This window comes from Lithobates pipiens, unplaced genomic scaffold, assembly GCF_037356315.1.
Source record: "Lithobates pipiens isolate NorthernLeopardFrog02 unplaced genomic scaffold, aLitPip1_a1.2 Scaffold_23, whole genome shotgun sequence".
NCBI lineage: Eukaryota > Metazoa > Chordata > Amphibia > Anura > Ranidae > Lithobates > Lithobates pipiens.
The window spans coordinates 67,411,449-67,434,667 of NW_027507785.1; the positions used below are offsets into that span (position 1 = coordinate 67,411,449).

Sequence of the window (23,219 nt, forward strand, 5' to 3'; positions counted from 1 at the left end):
ATATACAGAGGGAGCTGAAGGTTCGAGTTAACAAACTTCAGCCTCGGTGAACCTTAATGATCTGCAAAGCGTAGTGGGAAAAAAATCCCTCCTGAGGGGTTTTCAAAACTGGTGGCCAACTACAAGAATTTTCTGACCTCCGATTTCCAACAAGGTTTTTGCCACCAAGTCATGTTTTGCGAAAGGAACAAAATACTTTTTTCACTCATTAAAATTTAAATCAATTTATAACTTTTTTTGAAATGCGGTTTTCTGGATTTTTGCATTGTTCTTCTCGCGCACTATTAAAATAAACCTACCATTAAAATTATAGACTGATAATTTTTTTGTCAGTGGGCAAATGTACAAAATCAGCAGGGGATCAAATCCTTTTTTCCCCCCTCACCGTATGCATCAAAGTAACTGCCCCACTGCTGAGATTACAGCATAAAATTGGTCAAACATTGAGCAAATTTCTTCAGTCCCTGACTCACTGTACCAGACATCCTTCGATTGAAAAATTGAAGGAGCTTGGTGAAAAAACATCAGCCAAACAGTGGCTGCCTTTAAGCAGATGCAGCCACTGTTCAAGTATTCTGACAGCTGTTGGCACGAGCTGTCAGAATACAACAGCCAGGACTGTAGCTTCATCCATTCGTGCTGTATAGGATGACTGGTGAATTCATTTTTTTTCCCCAGCAGGCTGAACAAAATAAATCTCAAGTGTACAGACAGCATGAAACAGTGTATACATTTTATTTCTTAGGAGATTAACATGTACCAAGAATGAGATAATCAGTAAAGCTAGGCCACCGTGTGACCCTAATCAGAACCTGCCAATGTAATGAATAAAATAAGCTGACCCATATATATCTATAAACATTCAGGCCTCATGCACACGGGTTTATTGTAAAACACTTTCTCATGACAGGTGAACATCAGCGTTAAAAACTCACCTAAGCTGCATTTTTTCAAAGCAGATTGGCAGAGTTTAGTGTTTGGGCATTTATTTCATTGGCCAGAATTTTTATTTATTCTGTCTATTGAAATTAATAAATGCACCTAGTATTTACACGAGTTTAGCAGCATCAAATTTTTTTTTCTGTCAAAACTCTGCTGTTCCTGAACGAACTGGCCGTGGGTTTTTTTTCTGCCTCCAAACTCTCCTGCCGCTAAAAACCTATGCGTGCATGGGCACATAGGATAACACTGAGAGGAGTTTAGAGGCAAGAAGAAAAAACACCAGGCGCCACTTTTTTGGTAAAAAAATCCAGTGTACATGAGGCCTTTGAAATTATACAAAACGATTACAAAATATAACATTAAAGTATAACTAAAGGCAAAACTTTTTTTTTTTTTTTTTAGCTTTGGATAGAGTGGAGAGGAATTAGACCCCCCTGTCACTGCCCCCATTAAAGTGGTTGTAAACTTTTTTTTTTTTTTTTTTAATCAAAACATAAAACAACAAATATGCCTATACTTACCTACTCTGTGCAATGGTTCTTGCACAGAGCAGCCCTGACCCTTTTCTTCTGGGGTCCTCTGCCGGCGATCCAGGCACCTCCTCTTCTTCAGGTACCCCCCATGGAAAGCAGCTTTCCATTGGGGGCACTCGTGCGGGCTCGCTCCAAAGTCCCGCTTCTGCGTCCATTGACACAGACAGCGGGACTAAGCCCCGCATCACAGCTTTTGATTGACGGCAGCGGAAACCAATGGCTCCTGCTACCATCAATCTGTCCAATGGAGAGAGCGATAACAGCTGGAGCCACTGCACTCATGCAGATCGCTGGATCGGGCTAAAGGAAGAAAAAAGGGGCATCTGGGGGGGGGGGGGGGAAGCTGCAGCACAGACGGTTTTTCACCTTAATGCACAGAATGCATTAAGGTGAAAAACCTTAAGGCTTTACAACCACTTTAAAGAGATTCGTCCTCTTTACCATCATCACTGAAAGTGAAAAAAAATGCCAAATTTTGGGATGTCCCCAGAAAAGTATTAGAGGGAAAAAAACTTCCAATGGGGACACTAGTTCTGGTGACTTGGGGGTCCCCATAGAATTTTTATTTTGCAGGGATTTCCTCACTTCCTATTTGGCTATGGGGCAGGAAGTGAATGGGAAATTCCTGCAACGGGACAGAGATGGTAAAAAATAAAAAAATAAATCTGACATGGGTTATAACCCTCCCTTACTTAATCCAAAATGGAAAAGGAAAAAGTTTTGCCTATAGCTCCTACTTTAATAAAGTACATCTGATCACATCTGTACTTGTGTATTAAAAAAAAAAATTGAAGATTGTCTTGGAATTTACCATGCTGGTTGCAAAGCCTACACTGCTCACAGAAGATTTACAAGCAATTTGATCCTGCCTACCTCAGCATTGGGTGTACAGGACCGTCTGATAAACCTGGCATCATTCCCAAACGTACGAGCATCCACGCACATTTCCAAGCCATTGATTTTGGAGTAGAACAGAACAAAGGGGTATGGTCTAGAGAAACACAAATGTACACCTTGACATTATAGGGAGCATGTGCTGAGAAAAATAGAGAGCATGCAATTGCTCATCTCCTGCAACATTTTCAGAAAGACGTCAGCAATGGCAGTCAACATTTCTGTCAGTACAGTTGTGTAAAAAAAAAAAAAATATATATAAAATTAAAAACGTTAGAGTCTCTAAATCACTGTTTTTATCTGAACAACTGCACTAAATTTTCACCTATGTGTGTTCTGGTACAATACTGAATATTTCACCCAAGGACAATACAAGATATTAAAGCCACTAATAGCCAACAAAACATTTAGACAAAAAGCACTACAAAATAATACATACCGGTACTATTTAGATGCACAAAGTGAATATAGGCGTCAACTTGCAGACTTAAAAAATGTATCTTTTAATAAAAAATCTATTTATTCATATATATCAAAACTGTGCCTGTTTCAAACAAGCAAGGGTGAGGATATTACATCGGTCAGGAAGTGCAGGAGGTATGACAGCCAGCAGAGATTGGAGAGGAGAGCAGAGACTATGATGGACAGTGTTCAGGAGAGAAGTAGGAAAGGTACGATGGATGCAACAAAAAATAAGTGAGGAGGGGCAAAGTGTGAAGGCTATGAAAGGAGACCTAACATTTCGAAAAGTTCAGGGAGACAGAGTCTGACCTATTCTACTCAGCTGTACTACCCTTAGTAGCCCAAACCAGTAGAGGTGCAGACAAGGCAAAAGCTGGAGGACAGGAGTTGTAGGGGTGCAAGAGGCAGCAGAGGGGATGCTGGTCTGGATCCAGCTCTAAGGCTTACCATACACATTACAATCTAATAGTACAATCTTAGAGCTACAAAAAATACTTATGGGGATTTGTTTAAACGATAGCCATTCAGGCAGGGCTTTGCACTATAAGCTTGTTGGTAGATCTAAAAAAGATTGTGCAATCATATTGTAATGTGTGTGTGGTAAGGATGAGCACCAGCGTGTTCGCACAGCCCTCGTGAAGAGCCCGCCAGGTAGTCAGCACTGCGCTGATCACAGGCAGCAAGACATTGTCCCGATGTCTGGCTGCAGAGATGGGGAAATGTCTCACTGCCTGTGATTAGCGCAGTGCCGATTTCCTGGCGGGCTCAGCACATGGGCTGTGTGAACACGTCTGAGCTCATCCTTAGTGGTGAGTATCAGATTTGTGAAGCAGAGAAGTGCACAGTAGAGAAGTGTTAGGCCGGCAATGCACAGTGCAAATTTCTTTCCTGCCGAGCAACTATCTGTTTCTACTGGGGGTGGAGGTGATGCCCTCCAGGAGAGTAACTATAGCATCCCATAGCAATAGTCGCAAGAAAATCCAGCAGGCTGGTTGTACCCAAGTTGATTAACTTGGTACATTCAACCTGCTCATTAACGGTTCGAGCGGAACCAGCCGAGATTTAAACCGTGTATGGCCGGCCTCAGAGTTGAAGGTGCAAGAGCTTGTCTGATCACCTTGCAGTTGCTCAGTTCAACCAGCTCAGCCTCTAGTTGCTGGATCTGGTAGAGATATGCAGATGCTACAGAACAGCAATTCTCTGGCTCAGGGGCCAGGCCTAGAGTCCCCAAGGTATATGCAAATCAACTTGCCAACACACACCTAAAATGGAAAGATTTGAAGGTAGACATGGATATTAAAGCTGAACCTCCAGAAACCTAAAAATGCTCCTTAGCAGCTTGACTCCGCCTGCGCTGCAATGGCCAACTGCTCCCTTAGGTCTACAAGGACTCTGAAAAGCACCTTTACTTACCTGATCCTTCCCCTCCTGCATGCTCATTTACAATGTTAGGCTGCTCACCGCAGCCTCTCCTCCCCCATGCTTTAGTGCTCTGTGGTCCTCTGAAGTCAATACGATCGATGTAGGGACCAGAGCCCTGCACTGGAGGCGAGGATAATCAGGAACAGTCCATTTTGGAGCATGGGGGAGCTCTGTCTGCTAGGGGAGTGAAAGTTCAGGAAAGTATTAATGCTGTCCTGTCCCCCTAAATGAGCAGTTACCCCTTGCAGTGCTGAAGCTGCCCCAACACTGCAAGGTAGGTCTTTTAGCTTTCATGGCGTTAAGATGCATGAAACTCAAGCAGTTGCAGCTTACAAATTGGAAAAGCTTATATTTAAAAAAAAAAAAAAATTCAACAAAAAAATAAAAATAAAAAATTTGAAAAAAAAAATGTGTTTACTATTTAGCATAAAACGGGAAATAGCAGAAACGTACTTTTTGAAAAAGTGCCCATTGACTTCGAACTGCTGCCGTAACATGACTTTGCCTCGGTATTCAATGACCAGAGAATTCGCCGGCAAGTCTCTAGCAGCTCGTAGAATCTTTCGATGCTTTTGAACACGTGCCACTCTGCCCAGCTGGAACTGTGACAAGGAAAGTACGGTTAGCGAAGGCCAAACAAAATCTGGAACCTACTACATCCAATAAAATAGAACTGAAAAATCTGCTATAGCGCTCTTAGCACATTTGAAACACAAGTTAAAATGTTTCCTCAAGCTGCAGCATTGTACCTGCATCTGAGAGCCCAAAACGGTGTTGTTACAGGACAGTTCAGTCTTCTTTATGGTTTCAGGCAATGTCGCTTTGCCTGCCAGCTCTTTCATGGTACGAACATGCCTCTCCAGCAAGTTTTGCATATCAGCGCTATACTGGTTCGTAAAAGCTTCCTCATACTGGTCAGTCCAAAGCCTGATCCGATTCTCCCAGCCTTCTGCCGTGTTCTCGTCCAAGGTTTGAGCTTCACATGGAGAGTTCTGTAGAACACAAGGAAGAATGCCTATAAGATCAACAGAGAAGGCTGGACATATCCCAGAAGCCAGTGCAAGCCAAACAGGCACCTGACTTTGTTCAATATACTTGACTTCAGGGAAATCATGTGTCTGGCAAACCTAGCTTGAGTTCATGCAGAATATTTATGTAACAGGTACCAGTAAATGAACTCCAGATGCCCCTCATGCCACTGGCTTGCAACCAACACTGGAAAGAAGTTACTTTGGTTTTTAATTTTTTTTTTTTATCATTTACAAACAGATTTAAAAAAAATAAAATTTAGCAATTTTTAAAAATAAAACATTTAACATTATTGGGGAGAAAGAAAAACAAAAAACAAACAAGTGCCAGTAGCCCATTTATGAGGGGTGCAGGGCTCAGGGGGTGCGCCGTGGGAGCGGAGGGTAAAAGCCAGTGGTTGCTGAATAGAGTTTGCAACTATCCAGTTGTAAAACTGGGTGAGAGGGCCACATGACTAGGCATGGTGGGCTGGATTCGGCCCGAGGGCCTTGTGTTTGACACAGGTGAAGTGACTGATAAAGGTTACCAAATTGCTGCATTAGACATGCTAGTTTTGTTAAGCAAATATTCCTGTATCCATATATAAAAAAACATTCTATATGGCACCTCTCAAAACAACTAATACATTTCTAGTTCGGTCACATTTTCTGGGAACCGCAGCATGCCCAAAGTGCTCTCCTGACATTGGCAAGGATCATAGCAGGGAAAGAAAGGGGTGCCTGTAATTGTCTATCTTTAGAGCTGAGCATGCTTCGATTTAAATTAAATTAAGCTAGTTCAGCATGGTCCGGCCCAATTTCAATATGTGTGTGTGGCCCTCCCTGATCAACAGAAGTTGATAGACTGACAGACACTCTGGAAAACTTCCAGCAATCAGGGAGAGTCTGCTGTCATAATGCAATGATCAGCCACTGGGTCCCCTGTATTGACCACAGCCACTGGGTCCCCTGTATTGACCACAGCCACTGGGTCCCCTGTATTGACCACAGCCACTGGGTCCCCTGTATTGACCACAGCCACTGGGTCCCCTGTATTGACCACAGCCACTGGGTCCCAGACGCCAAGACTACATACATAAGCCTGCTAATCATGCCCGCCAGTAATGCAAACTAGTGACCAAAGGACCTTGCTAGCTCACCCAGTAGGCATGGTGTGCTATATTCTCCATAGAGGAGTGCACAGCAGGCTGACACCGCCACCACAGCTCTTGGATTCAGTTAGTGGCGCTGTTACCCTTTTAGATGAAGTGCTGAGTGCAGACTTAAAATTGGCAGGAACAACAGGTCACCATAAACGTATTATCTGCAAAACACAATTAACTTGGAGTATATTGCAGTTAAAAAAAAAAATGATTATCTTCAGTTCTGAGTTTACAATACTTTAATTATACATTTATGGTGAAAAACAAATTCCAACATTTGCAATAAATGGTTTTTGAACTTCACATTTTGATGGGAAAACTGCAAGTTAAAAAAAAAACACTGTCAAAAGAGAATGCAAATCCCTGTGAATTAAGCCGGTAATTGTAAAAGAAATCCTGAGAAACTCACCTTCATTCGTAAGGACTTGCGGGAACCTTCTCTAAATGCCTACATGGTTAAAAAGAAAAAAAAAAAATAACGTAAACTGAGAATTCTGTGATGTAGAACCATTATGTAAATCTATGAAAATGAGGACATCACCGTTATATAATCAGTGTCATTCTACAAACACAACATTGCTTTGAAGAGTCTCAGAGTGCACTAAATGCACAGTGAATGATAATCAGGTCTACAAGAGAGTGCAATAAGAGGACATCAACTATGAGTGACCTTAGGAAGATATAGATCTAGATATATATCTAGATCTATATATCTCTATACATATTTTAGAGCTACACGATTTTGGCTAAAACGAGAATCACAATTTGTTTTGCTTAGAATAAATATCACAAGTCTCTCAATTCTCGTGGTGTAACATCTTTCACATTATACAAAAAAATTGAAATTCATTAAAGTGTATATTTAAGAATTTTTTTTTTGAAATTATATATATATATATATATATATATATATATATATATATATATATATATATATATATATATATATACACACACACACACACACACACACATACATACACACATATACATACATTACTGTTCACTGAAACACATGACTACAGTCTCCTGACCTCTACCTCCTTAGAAGGTATAAGGACCTACTAGCAAAAAACTGATCCTCTGTACCTTTATTTTCTTAGCCTTTGGAGCATTACGGGCCTTTTCTGTGCTTTTCTTCCTCTTTTTAGGTTTACTCCTGCGAACCCTGTTGACAGTGAGTGTGATGCTAGTGGGCGTGTGCTGGGTGGCTGTGTAAAGCACAGTAGATGGAGACAGTTCCTCATCCCAGCTCTCTGTAGCACTGCTCTCCCCTCCTGTAAAAAGAAAATCTTTTGAATTAGACAGGACACTTCAAAAAGTACAGCACTGGCCACTTTAGGACATCTCAGCGTTCATTCACTTCATGTTCAGTTTACCGCGACTTGACATGTGGTTGCTTTTTTTTTGTAAATCATGGGGAATGGAGGATAATTATTGCTGCGCTAGAAAAACAGTCAAATGCCCAAATGGAAGTGTTAGGATCTTCAAATCAGGCTTGCACAGCTATTCACAGATAGGACACTAAGTGGACAAATGTTTGTGGACACCAGATAATCACAACTGCCTACACTGGTAAAAGTATGTAGTCACCCTTCAAATTGATCAAGTTCAGGTGTTTGCAAGATGCTGGTACAGCATACAAAGACTATTAAGACTATTTGTTTCCTACTAAGTGACAGCAATATGAACAAGGGCCTTTTCTGTTCCAGCTCCACTCTGTCCCTGTCCATAAAACCAGTTCCATTGAAAAGTGAAGTTCAGCTTTTCGAAAATAAATGCACATAGTTTTGCAGGGATTTATTTTTTTTCTTACAGGAGAGTGCAGAGCATTGCACCTGCAATCCAGGGGATCACAGGAGCAATGTCAAGCTCTTGCAGGCACTGCCTGGAGGTCTGTTCCACATAACTTTGTACAAACTCTGTTACAGAGCTCTAGGTAGCATGAAGGGACTAGGATTGTGCTGGTCAGCATGTTCATGGTCCAATGAGCACTACAAGCTGTCTGCTGGGGTGGAAGATGAGACTTAGTTCTCTCATTCACGGATTCCTGCGAATGAATGACGGGGGTGGAACCATGCACAACTACGACATTTTCAAAATGTAATGACAGATGTGGGGAGAGGATTGTACTTTATACAAGTAAAACACCTTCTGAGGCAGCTCCCTTGCGGCTTCACAACCTGGTTCTCTACTGCGCGTGCGTGAGACGCGCTGAACATCTTCACTGGTCCCTGCCGTCTTCTGGGCACTGTGCGTCTCACAGAAGACATCGGGAGGGGACGGAGGAGGGGCCGGACGTGGCTTAGCTAGCCGTGGAGCCTGCGGCTATCTACGCCTAAAGTAGGAGCAAATGCCTGGATTAGACAGGTTTCTGCTCCCCCGAAAGGTGCCAAGTGTGTCCTTTCGGAAACAACACGAAAACAAGATCTTCTAAATGTAAACCTAACAAAAGGTACAAAAAGAGGCAAATGATGACTACTTACCCGAGACATTGTCCTGCTTCCTCCGATTCAGTTGAATCACCTTTCCTCGGTTCACACCCCTTTATTCAAAAAGGAAAAAAAATAAAATAAAGAAGATAAAATTAAACACATTGCCACATAAATGCATACATCACAAATAGGAATGGTCAGCAAAAAACTTTTGCAAGAGCAACACGTGCCAAACTGTTTGGAGACCATTGAGTGGGATGCCTGACTCACCTGCATTTCTCACACTTCACAAGGAAGCCATCCGCCGAAGGATTGCATTGGCACCAGCTGTCGATTCCCTCACCCTCAGAAGAGCTGTCGCTATCCCCAGAGTTCTCTTCTGGTGAGTGAATGCCGTTTACCTCTGCAGCATGGGGAATGATGGCCTGTACTGGTGGGGAAGCAGGGGGTGTAGGTGGTGGAGGGGCTCCGTAATTGTGATCCTGTGGGGGGAACGACAGGCTTTTAGTCCTCGGCTGTACCACACAAAAACCACAGGTAAACATAGTCCTTTACAACTGTTTTATGTATTCAGGTGAATCTGTCATTGCGACACATTTATTATAGCATGCCTGATTCAACTGCCAAGCAAAAAAAAAGGAAGCCGATTATTCAGTGACCACAATTTTTTTTTATATTTTGTTTTGTATTACTCTTTACTGGACCTCAAAATGATGGGCAGACGCCAAGGCTCGGCTCACACCACCGCGACTTAGGATTTGGCTTGAGACCCACATGACATGTGAAATTCCATGTTAGTCAACAAGCGTGGTCTTCGGCCGCGACCTGAAAGTTTTGAGACTTACGGTGAGCGCCGGTTCACATCAGCAGGACTTTGAAGCAGACATCCCTGCGTGACTGACGCAGCTTACATACCACTTCTTTAACAGAAGTCAATGCAAGTGGTGTTGAAGTCGCCCCAAAGTAGTGCAGGAACCTTTTCCCAAGTTAGAGACTTGAGTCGCACAAATTAGAACGGTTCCACTGCTGTCGCTTGACTTTGCCAGGCACCTTCCTTGCGATTTGCTGGGAACTTGAGTACTATTTGAAGAGACTTTCAGGGAATGCCTGGGTAATCTGATCCAAACCACATCAATATAGATGAGGACCTGACTTGAAGTCGGAAAGAAGTCTCCATGAAGTAGTACAGGAACGTTTTCTAAAGTCGGAGCGACTTCAGTGGTGCCAATTAAGACAGCTCTCATTGACTAACATGGGATTTCACATGTCATGTGACTTGGGGTCTTACAAATTGGATCCCAAGCCGCGGCAATGTGAACCGAGCCTTAAAACAACACTAATGAAGTTTCTCTAACTTTAGAAAAGGTTCTTGTACACTACTTCAAGGAGACTTCTAACCGACTCCAAGTCGGATCATCATCTATAATGTGGTTTGGATCAGAGTACCCAGGCATTTCATGAAAGTCTCTTCAAAGTCACATCAAATAGTACTCGAGTTGCCAGAAAATCGCCAGGAAGTTGCCTGGCAAAGTCAAGCGACTTTCAGGTTGCGGCAGTGTGAACCAAGCCTAAAGCCAGCCTTAGATGGTGCGATCTTACCTGCAACCACAGCAAAGAAAACCGCTCGATTCACTGATTGTGTTAATGGGGAAAACTTTCCTGTGAATCTAAAGGGGGGAGCCACCTTAGCCAAGAGAACACACTGATCACTAGTGGCTACAGTCGCTGGCAACTTGAAAAATGTGATGAGCTGGTTGTACCAAAGTTGATCGATCTTGATCAAGCATGGGTGCAGCCTGCCCATTCATGGTATGGCTCTGCAGCTCCCTTTTGAACTGGCCGAGATTTGAACAGTCTATGGCCGGCTTAACAGAGACAGGCCCAACCAAGCCCTTGCATCATGCTGCTTGTACAATTAGCCACACACATATATAGTTTTCTCCTGTTCAGACAGTTGTAAACAGCACCATGTGTCACAAGATTTAGGCTTCATGCACACTGCTGCTGGTAAAACGGACATTAAACTTTCCTCTATGTCCTTTTCAGTACATGTACACAGGGTCGTTTATAGTCAATTCTAGGCAGTTGAGTGTAGAAGCATTTTTTGGAAAGCAAAAAAAAAACAAAAAAAAAAAAACAGATGTTCAGAGACATTTGAAAAGCCAAATGCCTATAACAGTTTGTAAATGCGTGTAAATGCAATAACTCGTGTTTAGCTGCGTTTCGTTTACAGCCGTTTTTAACCACTAGGCGTCCACGCTATAGCCGAAAGATGCCGAAAGAATTGCCGGGAGGGCGTCCCTGGATGTCGTCCTGTTTACTTCCGCGATGTGTGCACCCTATGTTATTATGCTCCTAGAACACCTGATGGCGCTCCCTGCATGTTGGGCCACTCCAAGTGGCTAGGCTGTGAATAAGTCCCACACATGTGGTATCATAATACTGAGGAGGAGTAACGGAATGTATTTTGGGGTGTCATTTGTGGTATACACATGCCATGCGAGAGAAATAATATATTACAATGACAATTTTGCAAAGAATTGTGGGGGAAAAAAAATGACAACATCAAAAACCTCACCATGCATGTTACTAAATATCTTGGAATTAGAGCTGGGCGATTTTCTCAAAAAAAGAAATAAAAATATCTGCGATTTTTAAATTAAATAAAAAAAACGATTCAAATTTTCTTTTCTTTGATGGACACAGTGCCAGTCCTGGGGAGCTGCGTGCAGGAGTTTTTAGGCAAGGCTTCGGCCTAGTCTGCAGGTCTGGCCTTGCGGACTAGGCCGAAGCCGCGTCCTCTCCTAAAATCGGAAAAATCGATTTGCTGAAAATTTTAATCGATTTGACCTCTCAACTCGATTCAAGATTCAAATAGATTTTTTCCCCAGCCCTACTTGGAATTTCTACTTTCAAAAAAGGGGTTAGATGGGGGTATTTGAACTTTCCTGGCTTGTTAGGTTCGCAAGAAATGATAGGCCTTCAGTACATCAGGTGTGATTAAATATTTATGATTTGCACCACAGCTTGTAGACTAACTTTCACAAAGACCAAATAATACCGACTAATTTCGGTTATTTTTACCAAAGATACGTAGCAGTATAAATTTTGGCCAAAATTTGTGAAGAAAAATTAATTTGCTAAATTTTAATCACAGAAACTAACAAAAGCCCTATTTGTATGAAAAAAAAAAAAAAAAAAAAAAAAAAAGGACAAAAAAAAAACATTTGGGTACAGTATTACACGAGTAATGAGTACATGAGTAATTGTCAAAAGTGTCAAAGTGTGAGAGCACTGAAAGCTGAAAATTGGTCTGGTCACGAGGGGGGTTTAAGTGGCCAGTAGGCAAGTGGTTAACGGAGGTACATTTTTGACTACCGTATTTATCGGCGTATAACACGCACAGGTGTATAACACGCACATTAATTTTAAGAGGGAAGTTTCAGACAAAAACGTAATTTTTTGTATTGGCGTATAACACGCACACGCTATTTGCACCCGATTTTCATGGTGAAAAAGTGAGTGTTATACGCCAATAAATACTGTATTTAAAAAAAAATAAAAACACACTTGCAAGCGCGGCATTTAAACGCAGCAAAACAGACATGTTTAAACGCCGGTTACTATCTGTCAAGTTCAATAGTTTAGGAGAGGCTTTAAAATGTCCCGTGTACATTAAGCCTTACACAGCATCATAACAGACCGGAGCACTGTACTTACCGCATAAGGCAGACCTCTGTATCCGTGGCTTTGGCTGCCTGGATAACTATGGGCTGTATAGATGGTCTTTCCGCTAACTGCTGGACTGGCTTCAACTGATTCAGGGCTAAAGAAGATGACATTTGTTAATATTCAGACATGCAGAAAACTTCATACAGCACTAGATCACTTCTCATACCCAGCTCCACCAATGTCAAATTCTAGGCAACCGCACAGCCCCAAAGGTTCTCTATGTTCCAAAGGTATAAAAATGCATCCTACGGCTAACTTGACCTTTGCATTGGAAAACAGAGCATACACAGGGTCTTGGGAAAAAGGGGTAAACCTGTTCTGCCATGGTACCCAAGGCCTCAAGCCTGCAGCATCTTCTTCACAGTTTAAGGGTCGCATTTTATTAGATGATGTTTAAAGGAAGCCTGTACAGGGGAAATACGGAGGCCAACATTAATGACACTTGAAAATGCCAGCAGCCTGCCATGTTGATCAATGGCTTCACTGGGTCATTGACCTGGAACAAGTATGCTGACCGGGGGGTTCCGCCTACTTTGTCTGGGTCAGCAATTAAAAAAAAAAAAAAAGTTACTGAAACCAGGAAGCCAGGCAACAAGCATTTTTTTTTTGAGGTGGCAAGGGTTGCAGCCACCATACTTCTCTTAGTACAGGCGTCATTTAAAGACAGCACAGCTGCCATTGGGCTTCCGTGGAATCCCGAGCATTCACAGACAGTGGAGAACTTTGGTCTAAAAGGCAGCAACATCTCATTCAAGCTCCAATGTCCAACCAATACATATGAGACATTCAAACACCAGAGTGGAAGGAGGATTGTGATTTCTAATCTCTGAGACAAACATTCATTCATGAATCACCTGAGGCTTGTTGATCATCACTTGTCTATCAAGAATGTCCGACTAAACAGAACAACAAATTTCATTGTTAATTGAAAGGCAAAAGTACATCGTGTAAATGAGTTCTCAAATGTTTTAATGACAAACTCCATCACTTTTACCCTCAAAAGTCATTTCCACCTTTTAACAACTAAAATCTATTTTGCAAGGCAGGTCCGACTTAACCCCTTTCCACCCGCCCAACACCGGTCTCTAACTGGGTCTTAAAGCGGAACTAAACCCTCCTATCATTTTCAGCCAAGGAAGCTGCCATCTTAGCCTCTGTTTGATCTTTAACTGCCATGGTGCTGCACATGTGATCCGTTATGACACTGGTCATTTGACAGTTTGAGAGCACAAGCAAATGTGACAGTTGGGGAAAAAAAATGGATGAATGGAATGGATGTCAAGCTTTATTGTAGTAAATCAAAAAAATACAGCACAGAAAGCACCAGGAGATGGATTTCATCTTCTAGTGCTCACTGTGCAGTTAAAGGGTAACTCCACTTTAGTGGGGGGGGGGGATAGCAAAGAAAAAATACAGTGCATATAATTGCGACACAAATCATATTGTAATTGCATGTTATCAAAAATTACCTTTCCTTTTCAATCGGCAGCTCTGTAAATTTCTGAGAATGCATTGCAATACGACTACCTGGGGTTGTTCTGTAAACAGAGAGTGTGTACCGTCCAATCCCCCGGAAACATTTCCCGCTTGTGTGATTGGCTCACCAATACTCCCAGAAATCTACACTAAGATACAAGTCAGATTTCAGGCATCCCCTGCAACAGAAATTTCATTTTTGGAGAGATACTTTCAATAGGAACTTGTCTAAAAGGGCTGCAGGCCCAGCAGATTTCCTCATTCTTGCCCTGCAGCTGCCACACCTCACAGTTAATTGTGAAATCACTCCCATTAGACCCACTCCATACAGAGGCACAGACAAACACACAGGATTTAGTTAGAACAAAAAAGTAGGAATCTGCAACAAAGTTCGTTATACTCCTTGCTATATACATACATCACCTAGAAGGGAAGGTTTCTCTCAACAAAAGTGGAGTTACATTTTAAGATTTTATTCACTACAATAAAGCTTGACATCTATCCAGAGTGTGTGACCATTCATTCCTGCTGATCCTGGAGGTAAGCCAGGTGGGCACCTCTGTCTTGGATGCTATACGAGGTGTGCAGCACCTACACCTTTAGTGGGGTTCTCTTATTTGAAAGAATGCGAGTTACATTATTGGGAATGTAACTTTTGAAACTGTTAATACGATAGGTTTAGTTCCGATTTGAGTCGGTTGGGCGGGCTTCCAAATCACATGACCACAGTGACTGGCATTTGCAGTAACCACATGATTGGGTGCCCATCCGTCAGCTCCCGATCATAACTAGAGACCAGGGCTGTAGGTGACAGCTTGGTCAGTGTGTCATGAGCACGCTCCCAGATCAACCTCTGCCGCCATCGATGCATTTATGCGGTCGTTGAGGCCCGCGCTCCTTGCCACTACACGCATGCTTTACATGGTTGAATCAACCTCATGCCCACCAACTTGTTGAACAATAATAACCTGTCAAGAGCTTTCTGCATTGCATGCGCATAAAAGTGGATTACACTACAAGCCATTAACACAAAGCCAATTTTGCAGAAATGGATTAATACGCAATAAGACAACATTACCTAGGGATAAATGCTGCTCCAAGATCCCTTAGGCCCCATTCACACCTGAGCATTTTGTAACTTGAAGACTGAAGCTACAAAAACACTGGAGGGGAAAGTAATCTATTATTCTCTATGGAGATGGTTCACATCTCCACTCCAAAACGCTTGAAGCCAGACGCTCCAAAAGTTCTGGAACTTTTTTTTTTCAGGCAGATTACAGGTGTTTTTCTGCTTTTACATTGGTGACCTCAAAAGAAACTTGCAACTTTCTGCCTGAAAATGCTATGCTCCGGTGTGAATGGGGCCTTAGGTATTGGTCAAAGTGTGAAGACCTTGGGGTACAGTTCCTAACTCCTGGTTCACACCGATTGTGGGAATGAAATTGTTCACCCGAACTCGCATAATTTCATTCAGGCAGGTCAGTCCCGACTTCGGGGGCGATTTCAGAGACATCTGTGCGGGTTTCTAAACAGATGTCAATGAAAATCGCACCCAGAAAACGCCAAAAGTAGTACAAAAACTACTTCTGGGACTCTGTGCAGACTCGCACCGATTCGGACACTGCCATTGCCGGCAATAGCTGCCGATTTGGCATGCAGTTTGACATGTCAAATCGCATCGATGTGAACCAGGGCTTCATGCCAGCACTGAATAGAGCCTGCAGAAGAATTTTCCCAGGAAGTTCAAATATTTCAGCCCTTTGATTACTCTATTTAGCCAATCCTAGAAGCACAACGAACGTTGGCTACATGTTGGTGTTTATATACAGGCCCATTTTAATAATGCTATTCTGGCTGAACTAGAAGGAGCACTTCCAACAAAAGAAGGATCTTCATGCCAGCATTAACAAGTGTAGCCTCAATATATAGAAAATCGGATTATTGGACTAAACAGAACTCGCTGGTCTTAAATCTACACACACAAAAGCAATAAAGCAGAATTTCAAACAAAGCCATTTACAAGGTTTCAATGTGTTCCTGGACAACTTAAAGTAGAACTCCAGTCAAATCCATTTTAATGATGCTGTTGCCATGTCACTGGTGAGAAAATGTCTTACCTTCCTTCAATGTGTCACTGTGACAGGAAGTGGTGGGGAACAAAAAACAAAAATTCCATATCCTTGCCTCTAGGGAGCCAGGTAGCTTTGTTAGACCCCTTGAACACTGAGGCAGTTTTCAGGTGTTTTAGCGCCTGAAAACTGCCTCCCATTCTCTGGAATTGATGTTTTCACGGCTGGGCGGCGTGCTTGCGGGACGTTCGGAAAAGTCCTGCATGCAGCATCTTTGGGGCAGGTTGGGAGTGCTGTATATACCAGTAGTGCTCCCAGCTATCGGCCGAAAAGCGCTGCAAAAGCGTCGCTAAAACGAGCAGCGCTTTAGCGCGAACGGCTGACACTTTGTATGAAAGTGCACTTAAAAGTGTTACTAAACCCACAATGTACCAACTTTGCAGCTTAGCTTTAACAAGGAGAGAATACAAGTAAAACAGACACTAACACTAACCCCACCCCCGTCTGATAGGTTAGTTCTGCATTACAAAGTTAAGGGGAAAAAAAAAACCCATACATTTTATTCCCCATAAATTTTACCACCTTTACACTGAATTCCCCTTTAAAGAGATAGCATTTTCTTAGGACAAGTATCGATTATACCTTTAAGGCTCCATTCACACCTGAGCGTAATGATTACTGGTATTTTTTAAAGCTTTTTTTTTCATCTTAGAAGTGTATTACAAGCGTTTCACAGCTTCAGGAGTTTTAGTTTAGCCAATAGAAAGCAGTAGGGGGAGGAGAGGAAGAGGAAATTAGAGGTGGAGAGCTGCTATTTGAGCATTTTACAAGTCAGGCGTTTCTATGGAAGTCTATGGCAGAGTTTCTCAACTCCAGGTCCTCGAGGCGCCATAACAGGTCCGGGTTTAAATTATTTTGCACAGGTGAGTTGATCAGTTTCACCGCTTTAAGGCTGGGTTCACACCGCTGCGGCAGCGAGAACCGGATGTGATTCGCACTGCAGTGCAAATCACATCCGATCTCTGTGCGATGCGAGTTCAGCCATACAGATAGTATGGCTGAATTCGCATCGCACCCGCCGCAAACTCGCACGGAACCCTTTTTTTGGTCCGCAGCAGAATCGGATCGCATGGGTGTTCACACCATGCTATCCGATTCCTGTCCGAGTTTGCAGATCGCACTGCGATATGCGAACTGATCTGGGGGTGTCATTAACATTTCACTGACACTCCCAGCAGTCCGCCTAGGGCAGTGTGAATTGCCGGCGAGAGGCATGCGATGCGGGAAAACTCTGCAGATTCGCGCCGTTCCCACATCGCTCCGGTGTGAACCCAGCCTTAGCCTCGTACACATGATCAGACTTTTGTCCAAAGGATATGTGCCAGGAACATGTCTTGCATACTAACGGCACACAACTGTCGGCCAACACAAACTTAGTGGAATTTCAGCTCTTGAGCGCCACCCTTTGGGCACCTTCTGCTAACGTGATGTTTGTGGAGCACCGATTCCGAGCAGGTTTGTACTTTGGACTTGTGTGACAGACTTGTGTACACACAATATGAAAATCTGACAGACCGCTGTCCGACAATTTACTAGCCTGGCATTCAACATTTGTTGGCGGAAAGTTGGACAATTGTGCGAAGGAGCGTACTACCAGTCGGATTTTAGGAAAAAGGTCTGTCATCACACAATTCCCTACAGAAAATCCGATCGTGTGTACGAGGCTTTAGTAATTACCACAGCCGTTTCATCCTGAAAACATGACCTGTTTTGCGCCTTGAGGACTGGAGTTGAGAAACTGGTCTATGGGGCCAAAAAGGCTTGTATTCTGCCAAAAAGAAGCTCATGTACTTTTTTTTTTGAGCTTCAGGTGAAAAAATGCTCATATGTGAACAGGGGGCCATTGAAATGAATAGGATTTTGCTTGTTGGGCGTTTTGGAGGTTCAGAGCGGAGTATTTTAAAAGCTGTAAAACGCTCAGGTGTGAACAGGGCCTAAATCCCTCCTCCATTCAGTAATCGGGAACACACAGCTATTAATGGTCAGTAATCGGGAACACACAGGTATTAATGGTCAGAAATGTCAGTTTGGGAAAGGCCAGATATGGTATTAATAAAAATACAAGTTGCACTGCGATTTGCCTCTAAACAACTTTACAAAGGTATAAATTGGGTTAAAACACACACAGGCTGCCTTGGCAGAGGGAGGCAGCAACCACACAACTGAAGGCAGAGGAGGGGGAAAAAACAAAAAAAAAACTTCACAGCTGACAAGGAAAGAAAGCAGGAGCAATGTATAATAAGAAATGTGTGTTTGAAAGCAGAACTGTGCGCTAACCACATATGGAAAAGCAACAATGTTCCTTAAATTAAAACGAGAACGAAAATGACAGTAACATAAAAAAAGGAGCCAAGGCTAGAAGGTAGACTGTTAGCACGATCGCATCTCAAACATTCCATTTATCATTGAAAAATAAAAAATAAATGACACGTGTAAAAAAAAAAAAAAAAAAAAACGAATTGTGTTTAAACGAGTACTGTCTGGGACATTAATTAGAATTTCGTGGCCCAAGTTTATGTGCTGCATAAACGGTCTAAAACTGGGTGAAAAAAATATCTGCCAGTAGGTGGCGCTCCAAGATCGTGGGATTTCACAAATGTCAGACGCAACGCTCACACTGCGGAAATGAAAACATTAATACAGCTGCTACCATGGCTGACCAGAAGATTCATCCCTACAAATCACAAGAAGCTCCTTTAGTTACAATATAAACTGAACTACAAATATTAAAAAAAAAATAATACAGGCTGAGAGAATACCCAACAGGTAATCAAGACTTGACAAATTAGGAGGAAATTCTGCCAAAGATATTAAAATATACCCCTGACATCTACATGCAGTGATAAAAACTTGCATTGTACTACATTGCAGCCATGTGTTAAAGCATGGCACACTGTAGTAGGAAGGCATTGATGCACAATCAGACCACATGCCCATTTTTTGCCCATTCCAAAGTGTAATGTTCAGTTACTCAGTTGCTTTCCAGTTAGATTTGCTGGCTGTGGAAGGCCCCCCCCCCCCTTTTAATTTCTTCCTGGTGACAACACTTCCTGTCCTATGGTGACAACACTTACTGTATTGTCACAGGAAAACAAATGCATCACATCTTCCTCTCTCCATAGGATGAGAGCGTTCTCTAGTTTGGAGGTGGTGTGTGCAGATTGCGCGAATTCATGACACAAAGTCCAAAGTTATAAGCTCTCCCTTATGATCAGGTCTTTGTAGATTGTGATCCAGTGGGTTTTGACTATATCAGGGATATGCAATTAGCGGACCTCCTACTGTTACAGAACTACAAGTCCCATCATGCCTCTGCCTGTCATGCTTGTGGCTGTCAGTCTTGCTATGCCTCATGGGACTTGTAGTTCTGCAACAGCTGGAGGTCCGCTAATATGCATATCCCTGGACTATAGGGTCTCCCCTGAACTGGCTCCTACCCTGTTTCCCCTAAAATAAGACCTAGTGTGATTGTCGGTGATGGCTGCAATAAAAGCCCTACCCCCCAAATAAGCCCTAGTTAAAGTCCTTGTAGGTCTTCTTTTCAGGGTAGGGCTTATTTTTTCCTGCACTTGAACGCAACACAACATGCATAAAATACAAGTACCACCACATGTGAATTCCTTCTAGGCAGCCCTTTATTTGGGCTTTAATGGCGGGCGGTGGGGCCTCACGGTTATATGAGAACTACAATTGGCTCCCAGCAGCGATGGGATAAGGAGCTAGTCTCACTTGAACATGATCAGAAGCCATGACCGAGAGCAGACTTATGCCGTGTACACAAGGCCGGACTTTGACAGCAAAGGTCCGACTGAACGAATCCAATGGACAATTCGATCGTGTGTGCGCTTCATCGGACCTTTGCTGTCATAAAAAAACAAAATCAGACGGACTTTAGATTTAGAACAATTTTTCAGACGGGTAAAAATCCGTTTTTCTGTATGCTAGTCCCACAGGCGAAAACCGACGCTAGGGCAGCTATTGGCTACTGGGTATGAACTTCCTTATTCTAGGCTGGTCGTACGTCATCACGTTCGAATCAGTCTGACTTTGGTGTGATTGTGTGTGGCCAAGTCGGGAAGACTGTCGGGAAGACCGTCGGGAAGACCGTCGGACCTAGTCTGCCAGAAAGTCCAGTCGTGTGTGCATGGCATAAGAAACCTCAATTAGAATTCCATGAGCTCTCGGCACACAACCTTAAAAAGTGTTACTAAACCCAGTAATCGGAAATAGTTCATCCCACCCACAGTGCCCACAATATACCTTTTTGGCTGATCTGTATACCACGGTCAGTGATAAACTGCAGTGTTTCTCCAGTGCTGAGAGTTAAGGTAGAAGGAAATTTCCACTGCAGCCTGTATACACGCCCACATGTGTGATGCCAATATCATGTGACCTGGCTATCTCTGAGAACAAGTAAATGTTCTCTCCAGCATAAAATACACAACCGAGCATGTGCAGGTTGGCTACCCTGCCTGTGTTAGCTGGCTTTCCTCAGACATTGCAGGAGGCGGAGGATCTGTGCACACAGGATAAAACATCCTTTTTACACAATGTGGAGGATTAACCCCTTAAGTTCCACAGTGAGTATAACAAGCATGCCATGCTGCATATACAGACTGATTTTACGGTTGTGGGCTTAGTAACACTTTAAGCAGCCGCTAGTGCAGGTGTGGCAGCTTTAAATTAAAGACCAAGGTGCCTGCTGCCAAAACAATGCATTACGCAGTCAGCAAGGAGTCTGACGGGCCCTAGAAAGCTGAAGTTTCCCCCATTGGAGGGAAAAAAACACCTAGTTACCTAGTCCAATCAAACATCCTTAAAACTGGTGCTAAAGCTAAAAGTTTTTTAACCTTAAAAGCTCAAAGCCCAGCTAAATTCATCACTTTAAATTCAGCTAAATACATTCCAGGTGCATCAAAATGTGGTTTCTCTGAAAACTTCCTCTGCTGAGTCAGCACTACTTTCTTTACGTCTTCCAACCAGCAGCAAAGCTTTGCCGATAACAGAACTAAAATGTCTGATTCAACATGGAGCAGGGTCAGAACTCTGGAGAGAACATTGCTTCCACACAGAGGAAGGGTCTCTCTACCGCATGCAGTAGCTGTGCCCTCCAAAATGCTCCAACTTGCAGCATTTAATACTTTCTAGGCCAGAGAACCAACTAATCTGAATCAACCAACCAATTCCCCCCTCCCGCCCTCCACCATAAAACAAAAATATGAGTTTTATGCCGCCATACATGGGTCGAATGCCGAACAAATTTTCTTTAGAAAATTGCAAGAATTTTCATTTAAATTTCACACCATTAGTGGCCCGCAGCAAAGGCCGATTTTCATTCGGCCATCGAATTTGAGTGAGCTGCAATGTTGAAAACCTTTTAAAAAAAATTTTCAATCAACGAGAAATTTGTGCCAGAAATATAATCAAATAAGAAATATGCATGAGCTGTGACATGGAAAAAAAAAAAAAAAAAAAAAAAAAAAAGAAGATTCCCTGCCACATTTATTTTCTGTAGCAACAGGAGGTGGAATTAAAGGCTTGGTTGGTCAAATTTTGAAATCAATGGTGGCATCATCGGATCACAAAATGCACAAAATTTCTGATTTTTCAAAAAAAATAATAATTTGTTTGGAATTTGACCCATGTATGGCCTGCATTATTCTCTTCCCGTCTGCCCAAGGGTTCCTTTAAATGAGCCCCTACTACAGCCAGGGGTGGGAAGGTCTGACTAGTCATGTGACCACTGATTACCTGTCACAGTGGTCTCATGATCAGGAGCCGGTCCTGCCAGTTTCCGCTCATTGGTACAGGCCGAGGGCTGTCTGGCAAACTCGGTCTCTGTGCTGGGAGCATGCAATTAAAGCACAGAAACCTCATAGACCTGTCTGGCATAGGGTTGCCAAAGCTCATCTTTGCTGGTGCACATATTACGTGGGTGGCAAGGGGTTAATATAAGGTGATTCACACACAGATTTTGATGTGTGGTGGACTTCTTTTAAAGCATACCCATCATTCATGCAGCCAGTTTTTTCCTATGAATTAAGGTGAAAGTATGTGGCTTACAACGGCAAATACAGCCTGGCTGTTTTCAGTGTATATAAGAAGTATACTTTATTCCACATAACGGAGCACCACGCTCAGTTGTTGCGGTGAGGTTTAAGACACTTAGAGCAAAAATGTGACTTTTCTATAAACACAAGTACGATTACCCGGAGTTCTCATCTACGGCAAACACTTGAAAGACTTAGGTTGACAAGAGCTGTATACAAGAACTGAGCCTTACTCTGATCCAGCGGCCATGTCTGAGTAGGATGTATCTGGTGTGGTGACTCCCAGAGGGATTACAATGCTCATGACGTCCGGCACTACGGTCGGAGAGAATCACGGGGTCGGAATCGCAGCGACTGACCACACCGAAGGCGGGGAGCCGCAAAGCCACGAGAGATACTTCACGGACATGAGGAAACCTGGAAGAGGAAAAAGGAGGCAAGTTAGCGAGATGAGCAAACACGAGCTGAATGTTCAACGTTTACCAACAATTCCATTAAACTAAAGTGGTTATACACAGTGGTCTGTGTCAATAGAAGCATGCAATGAGGTTCGGGAACGAGCCCGTACGAGTGCCCCCCATAGAAAGCGGCTTGCTACGTGGGCACTCGGTGGAAGGAAGCCAGTGGGGGACCAGAGAAGAGGAGGTTCAGGCACACTTTGTGCAATTCCATAGCACAGAGCAGGCAAGTATAAACCTGTTTTTAAAGGCATTTACAATCACTTTAAAGGCCTAGTCACACCACAGCACAGTGCACTACAACACGTGTTTTCCTGCATTTGCTGTGTCCTCACAGGTATAATAAAGAACATTTACCCCAATTGTGCATTAACCTGTATTATTCAAGTTTTTATTTTATTTTTTAAGACATCTAGCAAAAATTTGTGGCATTTCCCACACGTAATAGCACCAGCATATTATGCAGTGTTGTCCAAAGTTCACATTAACCTCTACCCCAGTGGTGCTGACAATCTA

At 42.9% G+C, this 23,219-nt stretch overlaps 1 protein-coding gene across 2 annotated transcripts in view; it reads right to left on the reverse strand.

Annotated features, from left to right (window-relative positions):
• Positions 1-22,658, reverse strand: part of SETD5 (SET domain containing 5) — a 61,203-nt gene extending 38,545 nt beyond the window's left edge. For both annotated transcript variants that reach the window (XM_077451807.1, XM_077451805.1), the window contains exons 1-9: positions 22,479-22,658; positions 12,579-12,684; positions 9,129-9,340; positions 8,910-8,968; positions 7,513-7,700; positions 6,833-6,871; positions 5,003-5,245; positions 4,707-4,855; positions 2,349-2,466 (exon numbers count right to left, since the gene is read on the reverse strand). In XM_077451807.1, the coding sequence (XP_077307933.1) occupies positions 2,349-2,466; positions 4,707-4,855; positions 5,003-5,245; positions 6,833-6,871; positions 7,513-7,700; positions 8,910-8,968; positions 9,129-9,340; positions 12,579-12,684; positions 22,479-22,549 (1,185 nt within the window). In that variant the 5' untranslated portion in view covers positions 22,550-22,658. The remainder of the gene's footprint in view (positions 1-2,348; positions 2,467-4,706; positions 4,856-5,002; positions 5,246-6,832; positions 6,872-7,512; positions 7,701-8,909; positions 8,969-9,128; positions 9,341-12,578; positions 12,685-22,478) is intronic.
• Between the last annotated feature and the right edge of the window lie 561 nt (positions 22,659-23,219).